This window comes from Phaenicophaeus curvirostris, chromosome 5 (genome assembly GCF_032191515.1).
Source record: "Phaenicophaeus curvirostris isolate KB17595 chromosome 5, BPBGC_Pcur_1.0, whole genome shotgun sequence".
Lineage (NCBI taxonomy): Eukaryota > Metazoa > Chordata > Aves > Cuculiformes > Cuculidae > Phaenicophaeus > Phaenicophaeus curvirostris.
In genome coordinates, this window is record NC_091396.1 from 29,263,316 (window position 1) to 29,282,608 (window position 19,293).

A 19,293-nucleotide genomic window follows, 5' to 3' on the forward strand; every position below is an offset into this window, starting at 1 on the left:
CTAAGTTTAAAGTGTAGATAACTTTTCTGAAAGTATCTGTGCTGTGGCAGCAAAGGTATTGTAAGACTGCAGATAGTTCCCTGCTACTTCAAAACAAAAAAATAAATGTACCATGCATTTAATGTTGACAATATTCAGAGCATGAGGATCCCAAGAAGAAAAAATTAATGCATGGATCCTAAACACTTGCTTGGTTTCAGATACTTGGACTTCACCAAGTTTGATAGCTGGCATGCAGCTGTAACCCCTGGTTAATAAAGATTTTCATTATTGAATTTCCTAAATGCCAAAGTTTTAGTTTGTGTTCTCTTTATTTTTTTTTTTTTTAAGAAAATTCTTCATAGCAGTCCATAACCAGTTTTGCTGTTGCAGTTGCATGAAATTGATAGTGGAATGACCTGGTAAAATGGCAGATGGTGTGCAATTTGCAGGTAGAACTTTCTTCTGTGCTCTGTCACTGCTTGTGCTTTAAAATACCTCAAATATGTGACTGGCAATAGGGTATGTGAGAGGAATCCACTGGCCTGGTTATCTTTCTCAGTCTCTTGATACTTGCACCAAATCATGATTGGAAGAACTTCAACCGTTTGACATCAAGCAGCTTCTCCATTGCCACATTATCATTCCTTGCAACTCACAACTCCTTTCTGCTGTTATTTGCAGTTCATTCTGTTCTTCCCATTAAACTGTTACAATTCTAGTAAGCATTAGCACGTTGCAGGTTCTCTCTTTCATTACGCCATTCCTTGTCTTCTGTTTTACATGTGAAGCACAGGCAACAGATCTGTGATGTGACTGTACAGCCCCAGCTGTACAGCCCGCTTAAGCGCTATAGTTCAAGTTTAAAGCTAATCATGCCCAGCTGTGTCCTTAGTCACACTTCTTCATCCTAATTTGTCACTTCCAGTTAATGCCCATGAGCTGAACAGAGTTGTCAGGTATTTTAATTTTTGTTACAAATGTGTGACTTCAGCCCTGTCCCCTCACTGTGGGCACATCCACTAAATCCACAGGTCCTAGCTCATACATTAAATAGCAGGAGAGACTTGGGTGCCAGCGGGAGGCACAGCTGACCAGTGCAAGGGGTGGTTATTCTCATCTAGCGGTGCCGGATGCTCCTGGTTGATGAGGTGGCACTTGCAAGCCCTGTCAACAAGTACTTGCGTAAATAGTACTGGGTAGCAGTGCTGCGAAGTGAAACAATATATGAACAGTGAGCGTCTGCATTCTTCAATAAAGTGTTTAAAGATATCTGCACAGACCCAGATTTCTCTGCTCCAATTTTAAATGTTACAGTCCCTCTAATTTTGGGTTATTTTGACTAGGCACAGCTGTTAAGCCTTTTCTCTACTCTTCTGCCTCTCCTCTCCCCAAAGAATATAAGCCTCTAAAAGTCCAGAGTTATCTGTCTTTCTGTGAGCCTTGCTAGCTATGGCACATTTAATGAAGGTTATTAATTACCTTGTGAGAGAGGAGAGTAACTTGAAATAGGACAGTGCCTAAAAAGCAAGACAATTTTTAGCTTATATCAGAAGATTTTAAAAACACACCCTTTCAAAATAATGTGCCTTAAAATACACATTTATTTAGAAATTCTTCAATGGCATTTGTTTTGGGAATCACATCTATGTATTTTGTATCTGAAAAGTTTAACAAAAACTTATACAGGTGTTTCTTCAGAAGGCACCAAAACTGGCTTTCCTGCCAGTTGCCTGCCTTCCCAGCACATCGAGTCATTGCCTTTGAGAAGTAAGCTCACCCTACCTTTTTAACAACTGACCAATGAAGTTACTAAGAACACACACTAAAAGCTTTTGCAGTTTTGTTAGTGTCACCAAAATATCTCACTAATTTCACTTCTTTTGGTAGAACATGGAGTATTTTCTACATCTGAGTGCCTTGTGTAACATGTCATAAAAGAACAGATCGGGGTGAACAGCGGAACAGCTGTAAAGCAAAATACAACACATGGCATTAAACAAGCCATACAAAACAGTGGGATGACAAATTTGCCAGTTTATGATGAGTTAAGTAAATTAATCATGTTATTTTGGGGAACTGTTCTTTTGCTTTTAATGTCTGATGGTAATGCTCCAGTAGTCTATTTTGAATGAAAATGTTTATTCATGTAAATGAGAGTTTCAGTTTGTTTGTGTTGACATTATTTATCTTTGTAGGGAAAAATCCCTCCTTTCTGTATCATCTGCTTTCAGAAATCTTTTGGAATGTGCTAAGGAAATGTCATCCTTCCTTTGACGTTCATGTTTTGTTTGGGTTTTTTCTTTCATTTTAGTTTCTGTGGAGTAGTGTAAACTCTAGCTTAATTTGATCTGGCATCACTGCAGTGGAACATTTGTAACATCTTGTATTGTGGCCCATCTGGGTTGCCATAGAAACTGGAGACCTCCATCCTCCTCCTTGTTGTTGGAAATGGAATGCAAACAGGGCATCAAAGTGACGTTTTTCTTGTACAAGTGAGAGCCCTGTGAAGAGCCAAACAGAAAGGTTTCTTGATGGTTTTATGCTCTTGTGGCCTGCTGTAGCAGTTGTTATAGTACACCCTGTTTTCTCTTGACTACCTGGCAGCTGAGTAATAGAAAAAATGTGAGCATCATGAAAAAGCTAAGCTTATGTGGTTAATCTTGTCCACAGCTTTTTCCTCTCTCTCTCTCTTCTTGATTTATTTGTCTTGGATTGGGCTGCTATCTAGTAAGGAGGTGCAGAGCATGTTACTGCAAATCAGTTGCACCGCAAGGGGCTGGAAGAACCAATTATGTAGCCCATACTTGTCGCTTAATGTTTCTCTGCACTGATCCTCTATCCTCTTACAAGAAAAAACAGCCAAATAATTCTGGCAAATGCATTAAAAGTTTTTACTTGCAAAACAGTAGAAATGCCAAGTGATCGTTCTTCAAAACTGTATGGATTTAACAGACATAATTGCAAAATCATACACCATTTCCCTTCCCCCACGTGCACTCCAGCTGTGTACTCAGCAGTTCTGCCAACATGCTGGTGAATGGTCGTATCTCCTCCCCAGGACAAAGAACCTTTGAAATCAATGCTGAATGCTAACCAACGCAGCCAATCATACGTGATTGTGGATTTCCAAAATGGGTTGTGAAATTATTTTCTAAATAGCGACTTGCTCATCAACCAAGACACAGGCTCCGTCAGCACAAAGGGGACACAGGAACACTTTGGTTTTGTGTGTAGGAGAAAAATCTTAGTACAGTCTGTTCATGCTGAGCGTGATGTTGCTGGCCTAAAAGCAGCTGCCTCTAAAGCGTCTGCTGCTGGTGCAGTTTCTGGAGCAGTGTGGGTCACTGGGCAAGGCTTCTGGTCTTCTTTAAATTGATTAAGGAAATCAGTTTCTGCCCTTATGCAAAAGATGGATCTTCCAGTTCAAAGAGCTGTGCGGTGTGAGAATCTGTGCTGAAAGTGTTAAGGCTTGGAGCAAAAACTGGAAGAAGATGAGGAATGTGCAGGCTGAGTGCAACAACCCTGCATTATTTGTCTAGCTCATAATAAATGCATTTGAAATGCAGAGCAGGAAAAGGCCACTGAATTATTATTACTATTTACATAATACTGCTATGTGTTAAATATTTCAGAAGATTTTTGCAGACTAGGCTTTTGGCCTGCAGAGCAAAAAGCTAATTGTGCAACCTGCCAGCAGGGAAACAAAAAGGGAAAAACAATTAAGAATGTGGGTCTGAGGGGTTACATTTAGCAGGGGTTACATGGAGCAGGGTTTACTGGTCAGTTTTTGCATATGTGTATATGAAGTATGGACTTTTTCTTCAGTGAGACAGCTATTTCTAATCCCTTGAAAAAAAATCTCAAAGTATGTCTTGCAGTACTTGTGACACCTTGGACATCCCTCTGGGCACAGGCCTGAAGTGGCAGTGAGAAAGGACTTTAAGACAGGCTTGTGTGGCCAGAAATCTGCCCTTTTTTTCCAAGTCATTCTTATAAAACATAATGCTTGTTTGCCAGTGAAAAAGGACTAATTTTTGCTTGTTGGACTTTTTGGTTCAGGTTTACTCTGTCTGTGAATGCCCTTTGCTTGTGCAGCCCTATTTCTTCTTACCCCTTTCTCAGTTCTTTGTGGAAGAAGCCTGTTTTTTTGGTTTCTTCTGCACTTTCTCACAGTCAGTGACAGCTTGATTGCCTTCTTTTGCAAACTGACAAACATGTTTTGGATTAAGTGTGATTTTGATACAAATGTATTTATGTGATCCTCCAAGCAATTACCATGAAAATTCTACTCTGCTCATAATGAATACTGCCTATACAGCGTGAAGTCAAGTATTTCTCTTTGCACATTAAAATCTTCACATTGCATTCTTTTTAGCTCTGGAACACCTATCACGCATTTACAATTGGTTAACGTTTTTTTCAGCCTTTGGTCATGGTGTTTCTTTTTTTAAAGTAAAGTTAAATCACTAGTTACTTAGGTGCCCTTGCATGTGTTTACTGATAGAAGTGTGTGGGTGTGTAGTATAGATCTTTTAAAAGTCTCTTTCCTCTGTCCCAACTCCAGATGAAACACAGTGGAAGACATTTATATCAAAACAAACAGATAAATATGTTGCATTTTCTTGAATATGTGCCCTGTCATATTTTTTAAAAAACAGAAACCCTGAAGCCTTTTTTTCCCAGAGCACCCCTGCATTTCAGCATCAGTTGTTCAGAGGCAATGTAAGGGAAAAATTTATCTCAGCTGCTTCTTTCCTCTAATGGGCCCCCTACCTCAGAGCCCAGAGAACCTGCTCCCTAATGTTCAAGCTCTCCTTCTGCTTCTCATTTTATGGAGGTTATCTGAGAAAGAGGATTACGTGAGGACTTATTTTTATGGACTGCTTTTTTAAAAGGATATGTATTATGTGTATGAAACTAATTCGACTCTGGTGCAAAGGCAGCACAGCTTTAAGGTAGCTCTCTAGGTTAATAATAGAGCTTGAGATCCTGTCTGAGTAAAGTTACCAGACCTGAGGACACAAAGCAAGATGACTTGCTGTAACAGCCTGTATGTCAGTTGCTAGGTTTCTGTAATCTTTAAGCCTTTGTCAATAGCGCAACATGTGTTGCCTTTAAAAAAAAAATCCATCAGTGCAAAACCATGGGGAAGAAAGCTACTGTTTTGTGATTTACAGCTCTTAGAGACAGCTGTGATAGGTGTCTTTAGGGATGCTCGAGAAAGACTCGCAGGTGCTAGCTTTAGAAGTCCATTTATTCTGAACTAATGCATCCGAACATATTCATAGCTGAATTGTCACACAGAAATGCTGAGTGAAGGCCAATGAAATAGTACTTCCGAGTTTCACCAAGACTGATACCTCTGACTGCAGGTTTAGCTGGTCAAACTGGTTTGTAACATGAAATGTGTTCATCTGGCAATATGTTGCGTGTTCTCTGCAATAAGTAGTAAGTCAAGCATATGGTCTGAAAAAAAGAACTTGTAGTTCATTATGTGGTGAAAATATACAGTAGTTTCTCTTTAATGGTTTTTTTTTAAAAAAGAGGTTAATTTGCCATTTAAATCTAATGTGTTCCTGCACAGGCAAAGAAGAAATCTTACTCTCCCCTAAAAATACACTTACTATGAGTGTTTAATATTGCATAAAGAGGAATGACATGAGAGCTTATTTTCTATTTCTTGCCTGTCTTTGACAGACAGCTCCTTAGAGAATTGTTGAAATTCATCAAAGGCTTCTTCAGTCTGTCTTCAAGAGTTTTAACAAAATACTGTTATCAAGAATACTGACACTCCCCCCCCCCAAAAAAAAAAAACAACCCCCAAACCAAAATGGAATACGGGGTGTTTTAACGTGTTGTATTAGGATTCTTTTCCCACCATTTTAGATGGGGTTCTTATATTTGTATTTGTGGTATCAACAGTCCCTCAGTCTTCAAGGATTATTACAACACCATAAAAAGGCTCAGCAGTTCTTCACCAGACTATATATTTCTGTATAGGCTAGGCTAAAAGTTCTGTTCACCCATCTTGTGCCCCCCCAAAGCTCTCAAGAGATCGTCTTTATTGACATAATAAAAAAGGTAAGTACTTGCATTCCTTTTGACAGAACTTCTGTAAAACCAGAATGATTCTAGTATGCACTCCAAAATAGATGAGAGAGCAAGTTATAGAGGCATTAAGTACAATTCACGTGTATGTGAATTCAAAATGCTTTTTTTAACAAATAAGAGCTAAGTGTGACAAAACAAGATGGTTCCTTCACAATGCTATCCTGACTGTTCTGACAAGTTTTAGTCCCAGCTCAAACAAGATTTCATTGTGTTACAGCATTGAAGCACTATAGATAATTTTCTGCAAAACAAGAAATATGAATGCTTTAGATAATTTTATTCAATGTCCTAATCATGTTTGTTTAAAATTATTAGGTTTGAGAGCTAATATCCTCTTCAGTAAAATGAAAAAAATACACCCTGTATTTTAGTTGATGTATCCCAACAACAGTGTTCATTGTTCATGCAAGAAATTATTGTTGCAGCAGTACTTGTGTTTGCACTTTGAGCAAGCCTGTTTTAGAGGGAAGAACTAACCATCCCCAGACTATTCAGCTTTCCCGAGGCAGCCTCAGCAGCTTGACAGTTTTGGAATCACTGTTCAGTCACATCTATGTATGTGGAATTTATGTCATATATTATAGGCTTAGATGGCACAAGTTAAACTACATTAAAGACTGAATTGTCATCTTTAGATTAAATTTAAGAAAACTTGGGAGAGGAGATCCAAATCCATCAGAAAATTACTTAGACATAGAAAGTTGGTCTTATGTTAAGGATCTTTAATGGTCACTCTGAAAGCTAAGTATCTTCTGAGTACTTTAGGTGGGTTCAGTAGCAGTGTTTACTTTTCTGTTATAGGAGAGGAACTACCTCTGTTTTCTTTGTTCTGGAGGGGATCTTTGACAACATCCATCAGAACTCTAAAATAAAATTCCTGTACCATTCTGAACAAGGATGGTGCTGGATTTTTTTGGCAGATTTTGTTTCAGACACTTCAAAGTTACTAAGACTTAGAAAACAGCAGATCATTTAAAAATATTAGCTGAAAGCTGGGAAACTTAACATTGAAGAGAAGTAAATTATATTTCTTGATGGAGATGCACGCAGATGCAAGTATCAGAATACATTGAACAACAGGACAGGGATGGGAAAGGATAATGGAAGTAATAGCAAAAAGAGTATCACCGCAACTCACTTGTATACGCCGGACTCCTATACAACTTTATGTTGTGAAGTCATTTGAAATAGTTAAAAATTCCAATGGGTAATATGAAATGTTATTTGAAAGTGCAGATTTTGTAGTGTTTCATTATTTTTTAAATAATTTGGATTCTATTCCGGACTGTTTACATCCCTTCTTCCAAATTTGTTTCCTTTTTATCTGTGTAAGCATGTGCCGACACTGTTACTCAGTATACACAAATGCTAATCTACCTTCATGCACATGGAAGATAGCTTTCCTGGCACTGAGCTTAAAACTCCCATAGAATACATTATTAATTGAAGAAGTCTCTCTTTTTAGAAAAGCCTATCACTTATGTGGTCACTGTTGAGAAGGTTGTAGGTAATATAATGCTGTTTGTTAACAGTGGGGTCTTCAGAACATACAACAAACAACCCCAGATACTCAAGTGTATTTAAGAAATATTTAAATTTCAAAAGTAATTTTCTTTCTCTGTACTCTGGTTGTATACACTAACATGATCTAATTATAATGTAACAGCTTCTTTTCTGTTGCCCTGCATGCTTTAATGCTCTAAATGTATTTCTCTTGGCAGATCTCTGCAGTGAGATGAAAGCATGGCAACTATTAATTTCCCTATAGTGAATAATTCCCTGGATCTGCATTTGGCTTTCAAATGCTGGATCATGTATTGATAAAGTTCGAGGAACAAAGTTGTGAGGGATGTGGGTAGGGTGAGGTTGGTGTGCATCTGTGTATAGTTCAGCTGAATATGCCTGCAACTGGGTAACAGAGCTTCAGCCCAGCTTCTGCTAAGTCTGCGGTGCTGAAGTGTTGCTTTAGTTACACGTGCTGGTCTTGCAGACTCTGATGAGCCTTATCAAACACAGCCAGTTGGTGCTGCTGGTATGAGAGCACAGGGAAGCTCTCATGTGGAAGGTTAATAGAGCGTAATTAGAAAGAAAAATGAACTCTTCAAACCACTCTATCTCACTCTACCTGCACTGAGAGTGACAAGTGCTCTGATCTCTTATAAACCCTAGAGCAGAAGTTTAACAGTCTAAAATTATGACAGTATAACTGTCAAGCAAGCAGGCATACTGTGAAGAAGTAATATGAACTTATGGATAGGAGTGTTTACATTCCCTTATGCAGTTTCTGTTGGTACTTTTTTTTATGCTGGATGTTGTCTGTATTGATATAACGGGTCTCAAATGCATTTACCTGCGAGATGTCCATTAAAACCAGAAAGATCTTTGTGTTCCATGCTTGGTTTCTTTGTGTCTGTGCTTCATGTAACTGTCACTTTGCAGGATGAAGCAATGGCACCATCCTAAGGCATTTTGATACCAAGAAGTTAAGCCTTCCTAAAAAAGACTTCTTATGGGAGCAAGAACAGCTGCTAGGCTTTGCAATTCAGGAACTAGCTGAAATTTGAGATTACATACATAATTTAAGATTAGACACTAATGCCTTATCCTATTCATTAAGTGAGGTACAACGTACATCTATTGAGCTATCATGTTCATAAAATGTTTGTCTTCCATCTAGCATGCAGATTTTTTGTTTTCTTTAAAAGATACTGTTAAATGTTAGTTGAGAAACTGCATCTAGGAAGCAGAGAGAAGACATCCAAAGTAGAGAGAAGTGTTATATCCAAAAAGGGCAAGGAGACTAACCAGTTTGACTTCCTACATGTTAGAGGCCATTATATTCTACCTCTGTACTCCAGTGTGATGTCTTCTTACTCCAGGGAGACAGTTTGGTTATCAGTGTACTAAGTTTTTATCGTCCACATCTTTGTGTTCCAGGAAACGAGTGGTGGATTAGGCTGCCAGTTATTCTGCAGGCCCTTGCAATATCAGCAGATTGATCAGAAGAAATCTGCCCAGCTGGTCCTAGCATGCAGTCCACATCCTGCATCACAGTGGAAGGGAAAAAAGCAATGTCCCAGGGAGTCTGGTCTGGCAAATTTTTTTCCCATTCCAAGTGTAAAATCAGTAAGAATCTAAATATGTAAAGCAAGCATACAGTAAAAGGCATCAAAGAAACAAGATAAGCTTGCTCTGCTTAGCTTCTTTTCTCATAGCTGTGGCCAACAGCTGTTGTTCTGTGTTTCAGAATAAGGTAAAACACAACCTTGAGCATATTTGGTTATTTGTGCCTCTGGACATGTTCTGAAGAGTAAGGCTGTCTGTGTGGAGTTTCAGTACTGGAGAAGTGTGCCCGGAAAAGGTCTTGCACTTTCACTGTCCCTGCTATGGGACAAGAATGAGCAGAGGCTTCGCAGGTTCCAGATCCCTCTAAAACTTAGATGAAACATTTCTTCTAGAAAGCTGTGTACTCTTGTCCTAAAGACTTCAAACCATAGTAGGCCATTACGTTTCATATTAGACTGTTCCAGCATTTAACCATCTCTGCATCTTATTTCAAGGTTGACTTTGTCTACCTTTAACTTGCAGGCACAGAATCATCATTTTACGTTTCTCAGAGAAACTAAAAACCCTTCCATCATCAGATTTCTTTTCCATGTATAAGAATCTATCTTCATTGAGACATCACCTCAATAAACTGGATATGCTGAGCCTCAGAAAGCCTCACATTACACAGCCTTGTTTGTTGGGTCTTTGGTTATGTTGGTGGCTTTCCTTTGAACTGTTTCCAGTAGCTCTGCATCCCTGGTGGAAAAGATAGTTCTCCATTCTTTTGGCAAAATGCCGGTTCTTGGGTGCTTTTAAGAGGGGTGGAAGTTCACCAGATCTTCAGCTGTTGAGTAGTTTTAGACTTACTTCGTGAAGTGCTTTTTGTGCTGAGATAAGTAAATGCAGCGACCTATGCTATTTAAATTGAGTCTAAGGAAGAAACATTCCTTTGGGTTTTGGAGTCACTGTTTGCTAATACACAAATGATACAACTGAAGACCAGTGATTTGGGTCTTCTGCAGTGATTTAACTTGATGCCTTCTCTGTGAAGCAGGCATTTTTTATGGTTTTGATTGTGCTTGATTAACTAAAGAGAAAGGAACAGCAGGTATGCTGGAAAGGATATCTATATTTGATATACTGTTCAAGTGGCTAGGAAGATAAAATCTCTCATTTGGGTGAGGTGAAACCAACTTTTTGCTTTGATAACTCGTCCAGCATATGAAGTGAAGACCAACAGTGAATTGCGGTATGATGTTGTTAGCAATGGATTTTAGTTGAATTGGTGCTAATTGAATTGGTTGACAACACAAGGGAAAAGCCTGTCTGCTGCTTTTAGTTTGTGGTGTTTGTAAAGCAATTGTGGAAGTGAGATATTAGATGCTGTTAACAACATCAGTGTAATCAACAGGTGGTTGTACAATGTAGTTAGAGCATCCAGATCTTTCTGTTCACAAAAGAACAAGTTTGTGTTCTGTGGTAAAATAAATTTAGTCATCATGCTTGATATTTCTGATCATGCATGAAGTGCGTGAGCCATGAACTGTGTGTGTTTCATGAGGAGAGGAGGTGTGATTCAGTTGTGAGAATAGCTGTGGGATGCACAAGAATCCTGCTGAAGCTGATTCATTTTTAGTCAAGGAGCTGTGTTACTGTGCAGTAGTGCACTGTGAAATTACTTGGTCACTATCCTTTCCACTTTGGTTATTCTAAATATGAGGACTTTCCAGATTAGAAAATAGATCATAGAAACACGCTTTACCTTGAAGTACAAAAGAATCCTTGTTTCATTTCTGCACAATCTAGGTGGCTTCTTTTTCCCTAAGGAGATTTTTTTCCCCCTTGAAACAGACAATTGGAGATAGAGCAGTACAGAGATGGGCAAGATACAATTAAAAAGAGTGCTTTTTCTGTGGTATTCAACAATTTAAATTTTTTATTTCTTCAGCCTTTTCCTGTGGAGGTGATATCCATATCTTTTTACCAGTTACTATTTGCACTCGGAAGTATTTCTGGGAAGCAGAAAAACCTAAACCAAAACAACCCTTGTCAAACTTCGACAAATTTTATAAAAATTAATTTAATTGCTTTCATTCCATTCCTTCTTGATTACATTCAAAGCACTGCACATAACTGTTTTGCCTGTTGTCATGCACTTAATTCTCTATTAATTAATTGCTTCATTGTTTAATTATTGTAGCTGTTCTTACAACTTTTTCCATTAAGAAAAGTACTGGGGTAAGAAGGTAGGTATTATATTAATTTGATATACAGGCTGCATGGAAGTGTTAAATATGTGCTGCTCCTTCTAGTTCAGTCTTGGTTCCCTACTTTGTGCAAGAGTTAAAATCCTAAACTGAGAAGACAGTGATGCATAAGGCATTTCACAGTACAACATTACCTTCCAAAAATTAATTGGTCTTGCGGTGCTGCAAACAGTAAAAGATATTGTACTGAAAATAAAGAAATCAAGAAGTCACATAAAGCAGAATGGCACAGCGGCTATTTTTAGTCTTTTTAATTTATAATTCTAGATATATTTTTAAATAAAATAAAAAACTTATAAATGTTCTCTCTCGCTAGGAATGAAGGAATGAACATCATTTTCAGAGCTTACATAATTCACTTCTGAATGATTTCTAGCAACCTCAAGTAGTATTTCTTTATCATAAAGGAAAAATCCCACATTCTTTTTCAAAGTACATATGTTCATGTGTGAACTGTGTATTTGTTTCAGAATCACACCTGTAGTAATGGTTTTAAGTAGTATAAAATATAGTCAAGTGTAATAAGTTTACTATCATTTTTAATGACAAAGATACTTTTCACATCATGTCAATGCTGTATAACAATATTCACCTGACAAAATGTCAAAGGAGATTTTTGCAGAACAAAGATTTATATAAGTTCTATTTTACATAAGGTACCCTATGCCATGTTCAATAATTGTATTAAAGATAGTAAAACTGCAAAACACACTCAAGAATTTAGGGCATACCAAAATTAATCGTTCTTTCTTTGTCCATCTCTAGTGCTCAAAGGTATCGTGAGTGTATTGCTTAGTTTATCCCATAGGACCATCAAGGCAGAGGGAGGAGAAGCCTTCAGTTCTCCCAGCATGCTCTACAACCCCTTTGAGACATTCAGAAGTTGCCCATGTGTTTTTGTACAGCTTTTAGCTATGTTCTCTGTGGCTGAATGCAGCACATACTCTTTGGGATAGTTACTGGAGTATTGGTGATGCAGCCGTTGGCTGTGTGTGGTTGAGATATTGGTGTATTTAACAAAAGCTTAGAAAAAATAATTATGTTTTTGAACTACAAAGTGAAATAGTGCACATTTCAATAATCATGCCCAGTAAGGCATTCAGGTATGAGGTGGTGGTAGTCTCCCAGTCCCACTACTACGCTCCCGTTCAGCACACATGCACCTCTGCCCTGAGAGGTCTTTTCTAACTGAAAGATATAGGTGCCACTTTGATCATTTTTAAGGAGTAGGAAATTGTGCCACTCTCTTTTTCTTGGGATAAAATTCTTTCTAATTTAATTGGTTTAGATATTTTTATTGCTAAAAAGATCTGGGCATGAGCGAAGCACGGCCAGAAGTACAAAATTCACGATAACCACAGTATTTCTATAGTCCTTTGATCAGTGTTTCAATTGAATTGAATTCCATTTGTTATGTACAACAGCTTGTTTCTCCTCACTGGTGTAGATTCTGTGTCATTGTTTCAAATGAATTTAATTTCAGTTGTTTCGTACAACAGGTTGTTTTTTCCTCACTGGTGTAGATTCTGCATCATCAATTTCTATAATTGGATTTCGCTATTGTAATTTTTTGATACTATCTTAAAGCAGTAGATGAGCATACAGTTATTCTCCTTGCTTTATAATCTTTCTTCTCCCAGATTCCACTCCCCAAATGCACCCTCTTTGCAGGTTCAAGATTAATCATGCCAGGACTTCAAAATCTTTTAGCTTCTTTCTGCCACAGAAGTTTTGGTATCTTTTTGTTTTGTCAAAAAGCAGAGGTATTTCACTTCTCTTTGGGTAGCAGCAGGAGATGGGACTGCCAAGGAAAGGGGAAGGAGGCTGGAAAGGAAGATGCTGAGCAGTGAAATTCCCTCCATCCTCCCCACTCCAAAGTTGGAGCTTATTTAAAATCAGCACTTTCTGTTACCATTTCATTCGCAGTAGCTGGCAACTTTTATATCCCAGAAAGCATTTCTTGGTCATTGGAGGGAGTAAGTAACAGAGGATCTGTAATAGCTGACTTCCAGGAGCTGGTGGAGCAGGAAAGCGGGTCACTAGCAGGCAGCTGAGCAATTCAAACCACATCAGCTTTGGTTTTGTGATATAAAAGGTATGCATTGCAAATATAACAAGGGATCTAACAACAGCTTTAATTGGAGGGGGGAAGATTTAGACTAGAAATTAGGAAGAAATTCTTCATGATGAGGGTGGTGAGGCAGTAGTACATGTTGCCCAGGGAATTGTGGCTGCCCCATGCCTGGAGGTGTTCTAGGCTGGGTTGGATGAGGCTTTGAGCAGCCTGGTCTGGTAGGAGGTGTCCCTGCCCATGGCAGGGGAGTTGGATCTTTAAGGTCCGTTCCAATGCAAACCATTCTATGATTTTATGGTCTAGTATTTAAAAAATTACTGTACTTGGAGAACTACTTTGTGATTGATTATTAGCTAAGAATTATTTCCCTTTTAATCAATGTTGTACTTCAGTGCTACTAAGCTAAGTGCAGAGAAGACACCTTTTGGACAACAAGATGTAAAGGCAGATTTTCTGCTTACTCAAATCAAAATAATCCTCTAATGTTGCGTTGGCCTGTGGCATGAATGAGGAAGTGGTATCACCAAATGTCACAATATTGATTACAATTATTACTGTTAAGAAAGGGTCATATTAGATGTCTAAGGCTCTGTGAACAGTTCTTGATGCAATCAGTGATAAAGATGTCAAGACAGCAAAAGGTATAAGGTCTCGTAGTATGCTTTACAGGGCACTGTTTGGCAAATGGATTTTGAAGTAGTCTGATAGTAACCATGTAGAGGGCTAGGAGTTACTTTTTGGGTGGAAGCCAGTTTAGAAGAAAGGATGTAATTTTTAAGTTCTGGATGTAAAGAGAGGATTGGCATTCAGCTTTGAGGAAAATTCCATAAACATGAGAGACAAATTGGTTTTGTACATTTGTAGTGTTCCTAAAATTCCTATTTTAGGAATGTACAGAGAGTCAGAGCTTTCTGCCATACAGAAAACTATTATGTTGTGTTTATAATGATGTGTTTATGATTGAGTTAATCTCAATTTAAAATTTTGAAGTTGTCAGTAAGAATATAATTAAATTAAATATTCTTAAATAAGAATGGGAAGGAAAATGGTGATGATTACATTTAAAGAATTAGAAACATCTCTTAAGAGTTCTGTGGTACTTTCAGATAACATCAGTCTCACTGGCACTAAATTGCTAAGTCACATAGCTAGGACTTTATACCAGCCTTGGCAAATTTCAGTCATACAGATTGTAATTTCTGCAGCACAAACCACCTTCAAAATTGATTAAGAACAGTCAGATAACTGAAGAACAATTTAAAAATACAGTTTTAACAAAGTATTGAGCCTGTTGCTGGAGTTTCATTCCTCTTTAATCCACTTCAAAATGAGGCTCTGCTAACATTGCTGCAGACAAACATATGCCAGGACTTGTGTGGCTGCAGTGCAGCGGCTCCAGCAGCATGCATGAAGGAGCCCTGTGGTGTCACACCAGCAGTGTGGGTTGAGGCCGTGCAGAGGCAGACGCAGCAGAGGGTAGCGCTGAAAATGGGTGTAGAACTGCTCTTAGTTCCTATGTAGTGGAACCCTGAGAGTCTTGTCTGGTTTTCCTAATTAAGCTAAATAACTTTGGAAAATATTGTTCAGAGTCTCCCTCTTGTTTACTGCTAACAAGCAGATAATCCCAACAGTCTTGCAGATAGCAAAATTATTTCTGTAGTTTCAGTGTGGTATTTTTATTGACAGTTGGTAGAAGCAGCTTAATAAACTGTGTAAGCAATTGGCATGCAGTTTTACTCTCTGAATCCTAAAAGCATTAGAAGTTTCTTCCAATGTAGTAGCTGCATAATGGATATGGATAGCAGGATACGTTGCTGCCAGGCAGCTCTCAGCAGCCGCTAACAGGCTAGTGTAGACTTCTAGAGCAATGGCATTTTTCCACTCACGTTATCCATCTTGTGCCAAATACGCTGAGCCTCAGTTTTGCACAAGGCACTAATAAAAGTTGTACTTTGGTCCTGTTTTTCCCCAGCCCTGCATGCTGTGTTCGGGCCTGGGGGTGTAACAGGCAGCATGTGGATGGGATGTGACTCACTTCACTCCTGCTCCATCCTTACTGGCTCTCGCCCTGTTGTAGCAGTATGGCAGAGGAGTCTTCCAGGCTCCTCTCCCTCTCCTCTCTCTCTCTCTTTTTTTTTTTAAATCCTTTCACTAGTGTTCCTCTGATTGTAAAGAACAAGATGGAAATGAATTCTTGGGCCATTGCTGCTAATTTCTTCCAGTTAGGGAATCGGTGGAAGAGCATCATTATCACAGAATTTTATACAGGCAGCTGTGGAAGACAAAAACTCCCTTCCTCTTCATGCCGGGTACAGTTAATTCTTTAGCCTCCTGTACAGTGTATGTGCAGTGCATTCTTTGGCAGGTATTCCATAGTCATGTTGCCTTATTTCCTCTGCTGGTTTGCTCTCTTCTCCTCTTCTCCCCCTCGGGTTACTCTCTGGAAGTATTTTTTCAGCTCTTGTATCTGCTTGCTGACATGGCGCTTTGGTTTGCATGTTAACGTGGTTGATCTTTTCAGAAAGCTTTTCTTTTAATGATTGTTCAGGTATCATGTATTTAAATGAACTGATAGACACAGGCCATTTAAAACAATGTAAAATATTTGAATTAGAAAAAATGCCTTCTACACTCCTATTATTTTCTCCTTGTGCAAGGGAACGAGCAATTTACAGCTTTCAGACTTTGACAGCATTTAGCACTTCTCTAGATGCAGTGTAAAATAGTGCTTTCCCACTGCTGTCCAGTACCAACTCCCTGCAATTTCAGTGAGGTTGGGCCTGTGTTTCTCTTGTTTTCAGAGCTGAGTGTGCATTCCCAGCCAGGGCTGTGGGGTTTGTAGAAGCCAGGCAGTCATCCTTGTGCACACTTCTCAGTTGCTGAGTTGTTTTGCAGAAATGTCAGTCGTGTGAGCTCACATATTTCAACTTTATGAAACAGGGGTGAGGGGGTTTTTGTCACTTATGTGTTTTATTTGGCTTTTTGAAGTTCCAATTCTCAAATATGCTGATTTGGGACCCTGTACCTTTTGTTATCTTCTTCTAGGCTGGAGTTACACATTCACTGTGTGAGGCAAGACACCTGAAATCAAAAGTCTACAGTGTGTCCACAAGAAATACATAGAGAACAGATATTTTGTCAGCTCAGAATTTCATAATTTTATGTGAAAGAAATTTGAGGGAAAATTTATTTTAGTTGGTTGTAAATAGCTGGATTTTTAGGTTTGGTTTTTTTTTTTGCTTCGTCTCGCTGTTTTATACAGTGTCTTAATAGTAATGCTTCAAAATGAAGATAAAAATATTTGATATTGTCAGAATATGTTTTCTTCTCCTTTCCTTGTAAGTGGAGCTGCTTGGGGCAGCTCGCTGTCAGTGCCTGGCCCTGGTAGGGGTTTCCTGACCATTTCTGTTTCTACTAGACTTTCTCAGTTGAGCCCCTGCTATGTCCGTTGACTTTGTTCTCTTCCAGAGCCAGCCTTTTGTTGTACAGCTGTTTTCGAGTATGCGTATGCACTTGATTAAAGGGGCTTAAGTATGTATCTGAATCTTTTAAAAGCTGTCCTAATTTGAGGGTGGTTGGGATGTGGGGGAAAAAAGTCTGTTTTCTGTCATGCCTGCAAAAGGTAAAAAGAAGTCTTGTGGTATTTTCACCCTTGTTTACACTAAAGTATGATACGAACATGGATTGTGAGCTTTTATTACCCATGTGGCCCCATGGTATCTTATCCTGCAGGTCACTTGGTCTGCTCTCAAATCTGTTGAGGTAGCATCTAAAGATTCCCATATAGGTAGCCCTGTTTCAGGTGACAAGTATATTGAACAGAATGATCCATGCCCTTCCTATTCCCTACTTTGCACTCAAAACTGGCTGTCCACCAGTCGGTTTCAAATCCTAGTACAAAACGGCAGCCCCATTGCCTTGAAGTCAACACTGAGGCTTTGACCTGCAGTCCTTTTTTGGCACTGTTTAGGAATGGTGCATGATGTTTGAAGGAGTCAGAAACTTTGGAATCAAAATGCTAGGGCATCTCAAGTGAATATAGGTTAATGTGGTCTCGCGGTGGTTGATGAATAGGCTGAATTTTGATCGGTGGGTTTCTGCAAGGACAGCAAGCTCACCTTGCTGGGCAGCCGATTTTGACACTGCGCCTATTAGACTATACCAATATTTAAAATTCCGAACTAATCCCACTAAGCTTCTGATCAGTTCTTAATTTACATTAAATAAATGTAACTTTAGGTGTTATTACCTTAATATGTGTAGCTAAATAACTGTGATCGTTTCTGTTTATGTTTTTATTTATCTGGTAGAAAAGAGTAGTGGAACAGCTTCGAAAGAATTTGATAGTGAAGCAGGAACAGCCAGACAGTAAGTTTCAAATACAGCCATTGTCACAGTCAGAAAACAAACTACAGACACCACAGCCACAACCACTACAACAGCTACAGCAACATCACCATCAACAGCAGCAGCAGTCTACTGCACCCTCCCCAAACGTGATTGGATCACAGGTAAAGTCTCTACAGTAATTTTTTTACTTGCTAACTGTGAAGTGCACTAAAAAAACATACGGAAGAAAAGCGTAGAGAGAAAATGTCAAGCTTTCACTTCTGCCTATTAGTGTACCAATATGAATTTCTCCTTCAGTGGATATGCACGTATGGGTTTGTGGGGTTTTGTGGCAATAATCTCCTATCTGAGTCCAAAAAAATTATGTAGTGTTTAGAAGTTGAATCATTGAATCATAACCTCAGAGAAAAGAAGGGGGGCAGTGTCACCTTTCTTAAAAATAAAGTTCAGCAAATGAACCTACCTTTTCCATAGGTGACTGAATGGGTAACTGTCCAGTAGGTCTCAAGAAACAGTAGAGGCTTTACACACACTATATGAGGTGTATGACGAAAATACTTATTTTCACAACACTAGCAGAGTGCCCACTGCATCTGTGATCAAAATGTGAGAAAACCATTCCCTCTTCTTTCTGCTTAGTACTTTTTAAACAGATATAACTCATATCAAACAATACTCACCCGAGTTTGCAAAGATTCATCTAGAAGTGTATAGTTTCATTTGCAAAGTCAGAATTTTGGAAACAAGTGTCTTTATTGGGAAGATAGACTGAATTTTAGTGCAGTATAGCATTAGAGACATAATCCGAGAACTTACCAGAGAAAGTGACCTGCTTCTACTGAGAGAGGAATTCCAACTTTCTCCTGTTGAAATACTGAGAATCCCAAAACTACGCTAATAAAACAGCTAGAAAGTGCAGGGAGGTGTTTTGTAGAAAGGAAGTATATGTGAGGCCTTTTTTCCTGTTGATGCAATCTCAGCAGCTCATGTTCACATGGATAACAGAATTAATCTGTGAAGTTTACTTCATGCACATTGCAGTGAATCACAGCTAGAGCTTTGACCCACTGATAGTCATTCTTGTCTTCCCTTTTCCTGGAAGAAGATGAGAGAGAAACAGTTGGGCTGTTAGTTCACTCATTGACTCAGCAAGTTGTTTTGGATGCACTGTAAAAATGTATTTATGAGGCTTAGACAATTGTATTTTTGAGAAAAGAACTTTGAAGAAAGTGAAGCAAACTTAATTAAGGAAAAGGCATCTCTGAGCAGCAGCAGCAATATCAAAGCTAAAACAGAATAAAGAAATCAATATTGCTGTGCCCTAAAATATTTATAGATCACTCTGTGCTCCATCACTGATTTCTCTTTTTCAGACAGGAAACATGATGGCAAAAGCAGTTTCATATGTTTCTCCATATTCCACACTTTAGCGTTCTTGCATTAACTTCCAGGTCATCTCTG

General features: G+C 38.7%; 1 protein-coding gene across 6 annotated transcripts in view; it reads left to right on the forward strand.

The window, feature by feature from the left end:
• Nucleotides 1–19,293, forward strand: part of PHF21A (PHD finger protein 21A) — a 133,335-nt gene that overhangs the window by 84,176 nt on the left and 29,866 nt on the right. For all 6 annotated transcript variants that reach the window (XM_069858058.1, XM_069858056.1, XM_069858057.1 and 3 more), the window contains one exon: nt 17,793–17,993. In XM_069858058.1, the coding sequence (XP_069714159.1) occupies nt 17,793–17,993 (201 nt within the window). The remainder of the gene's footprint in view (nt 1–17,792; nt 17,994–19,293) is intronic.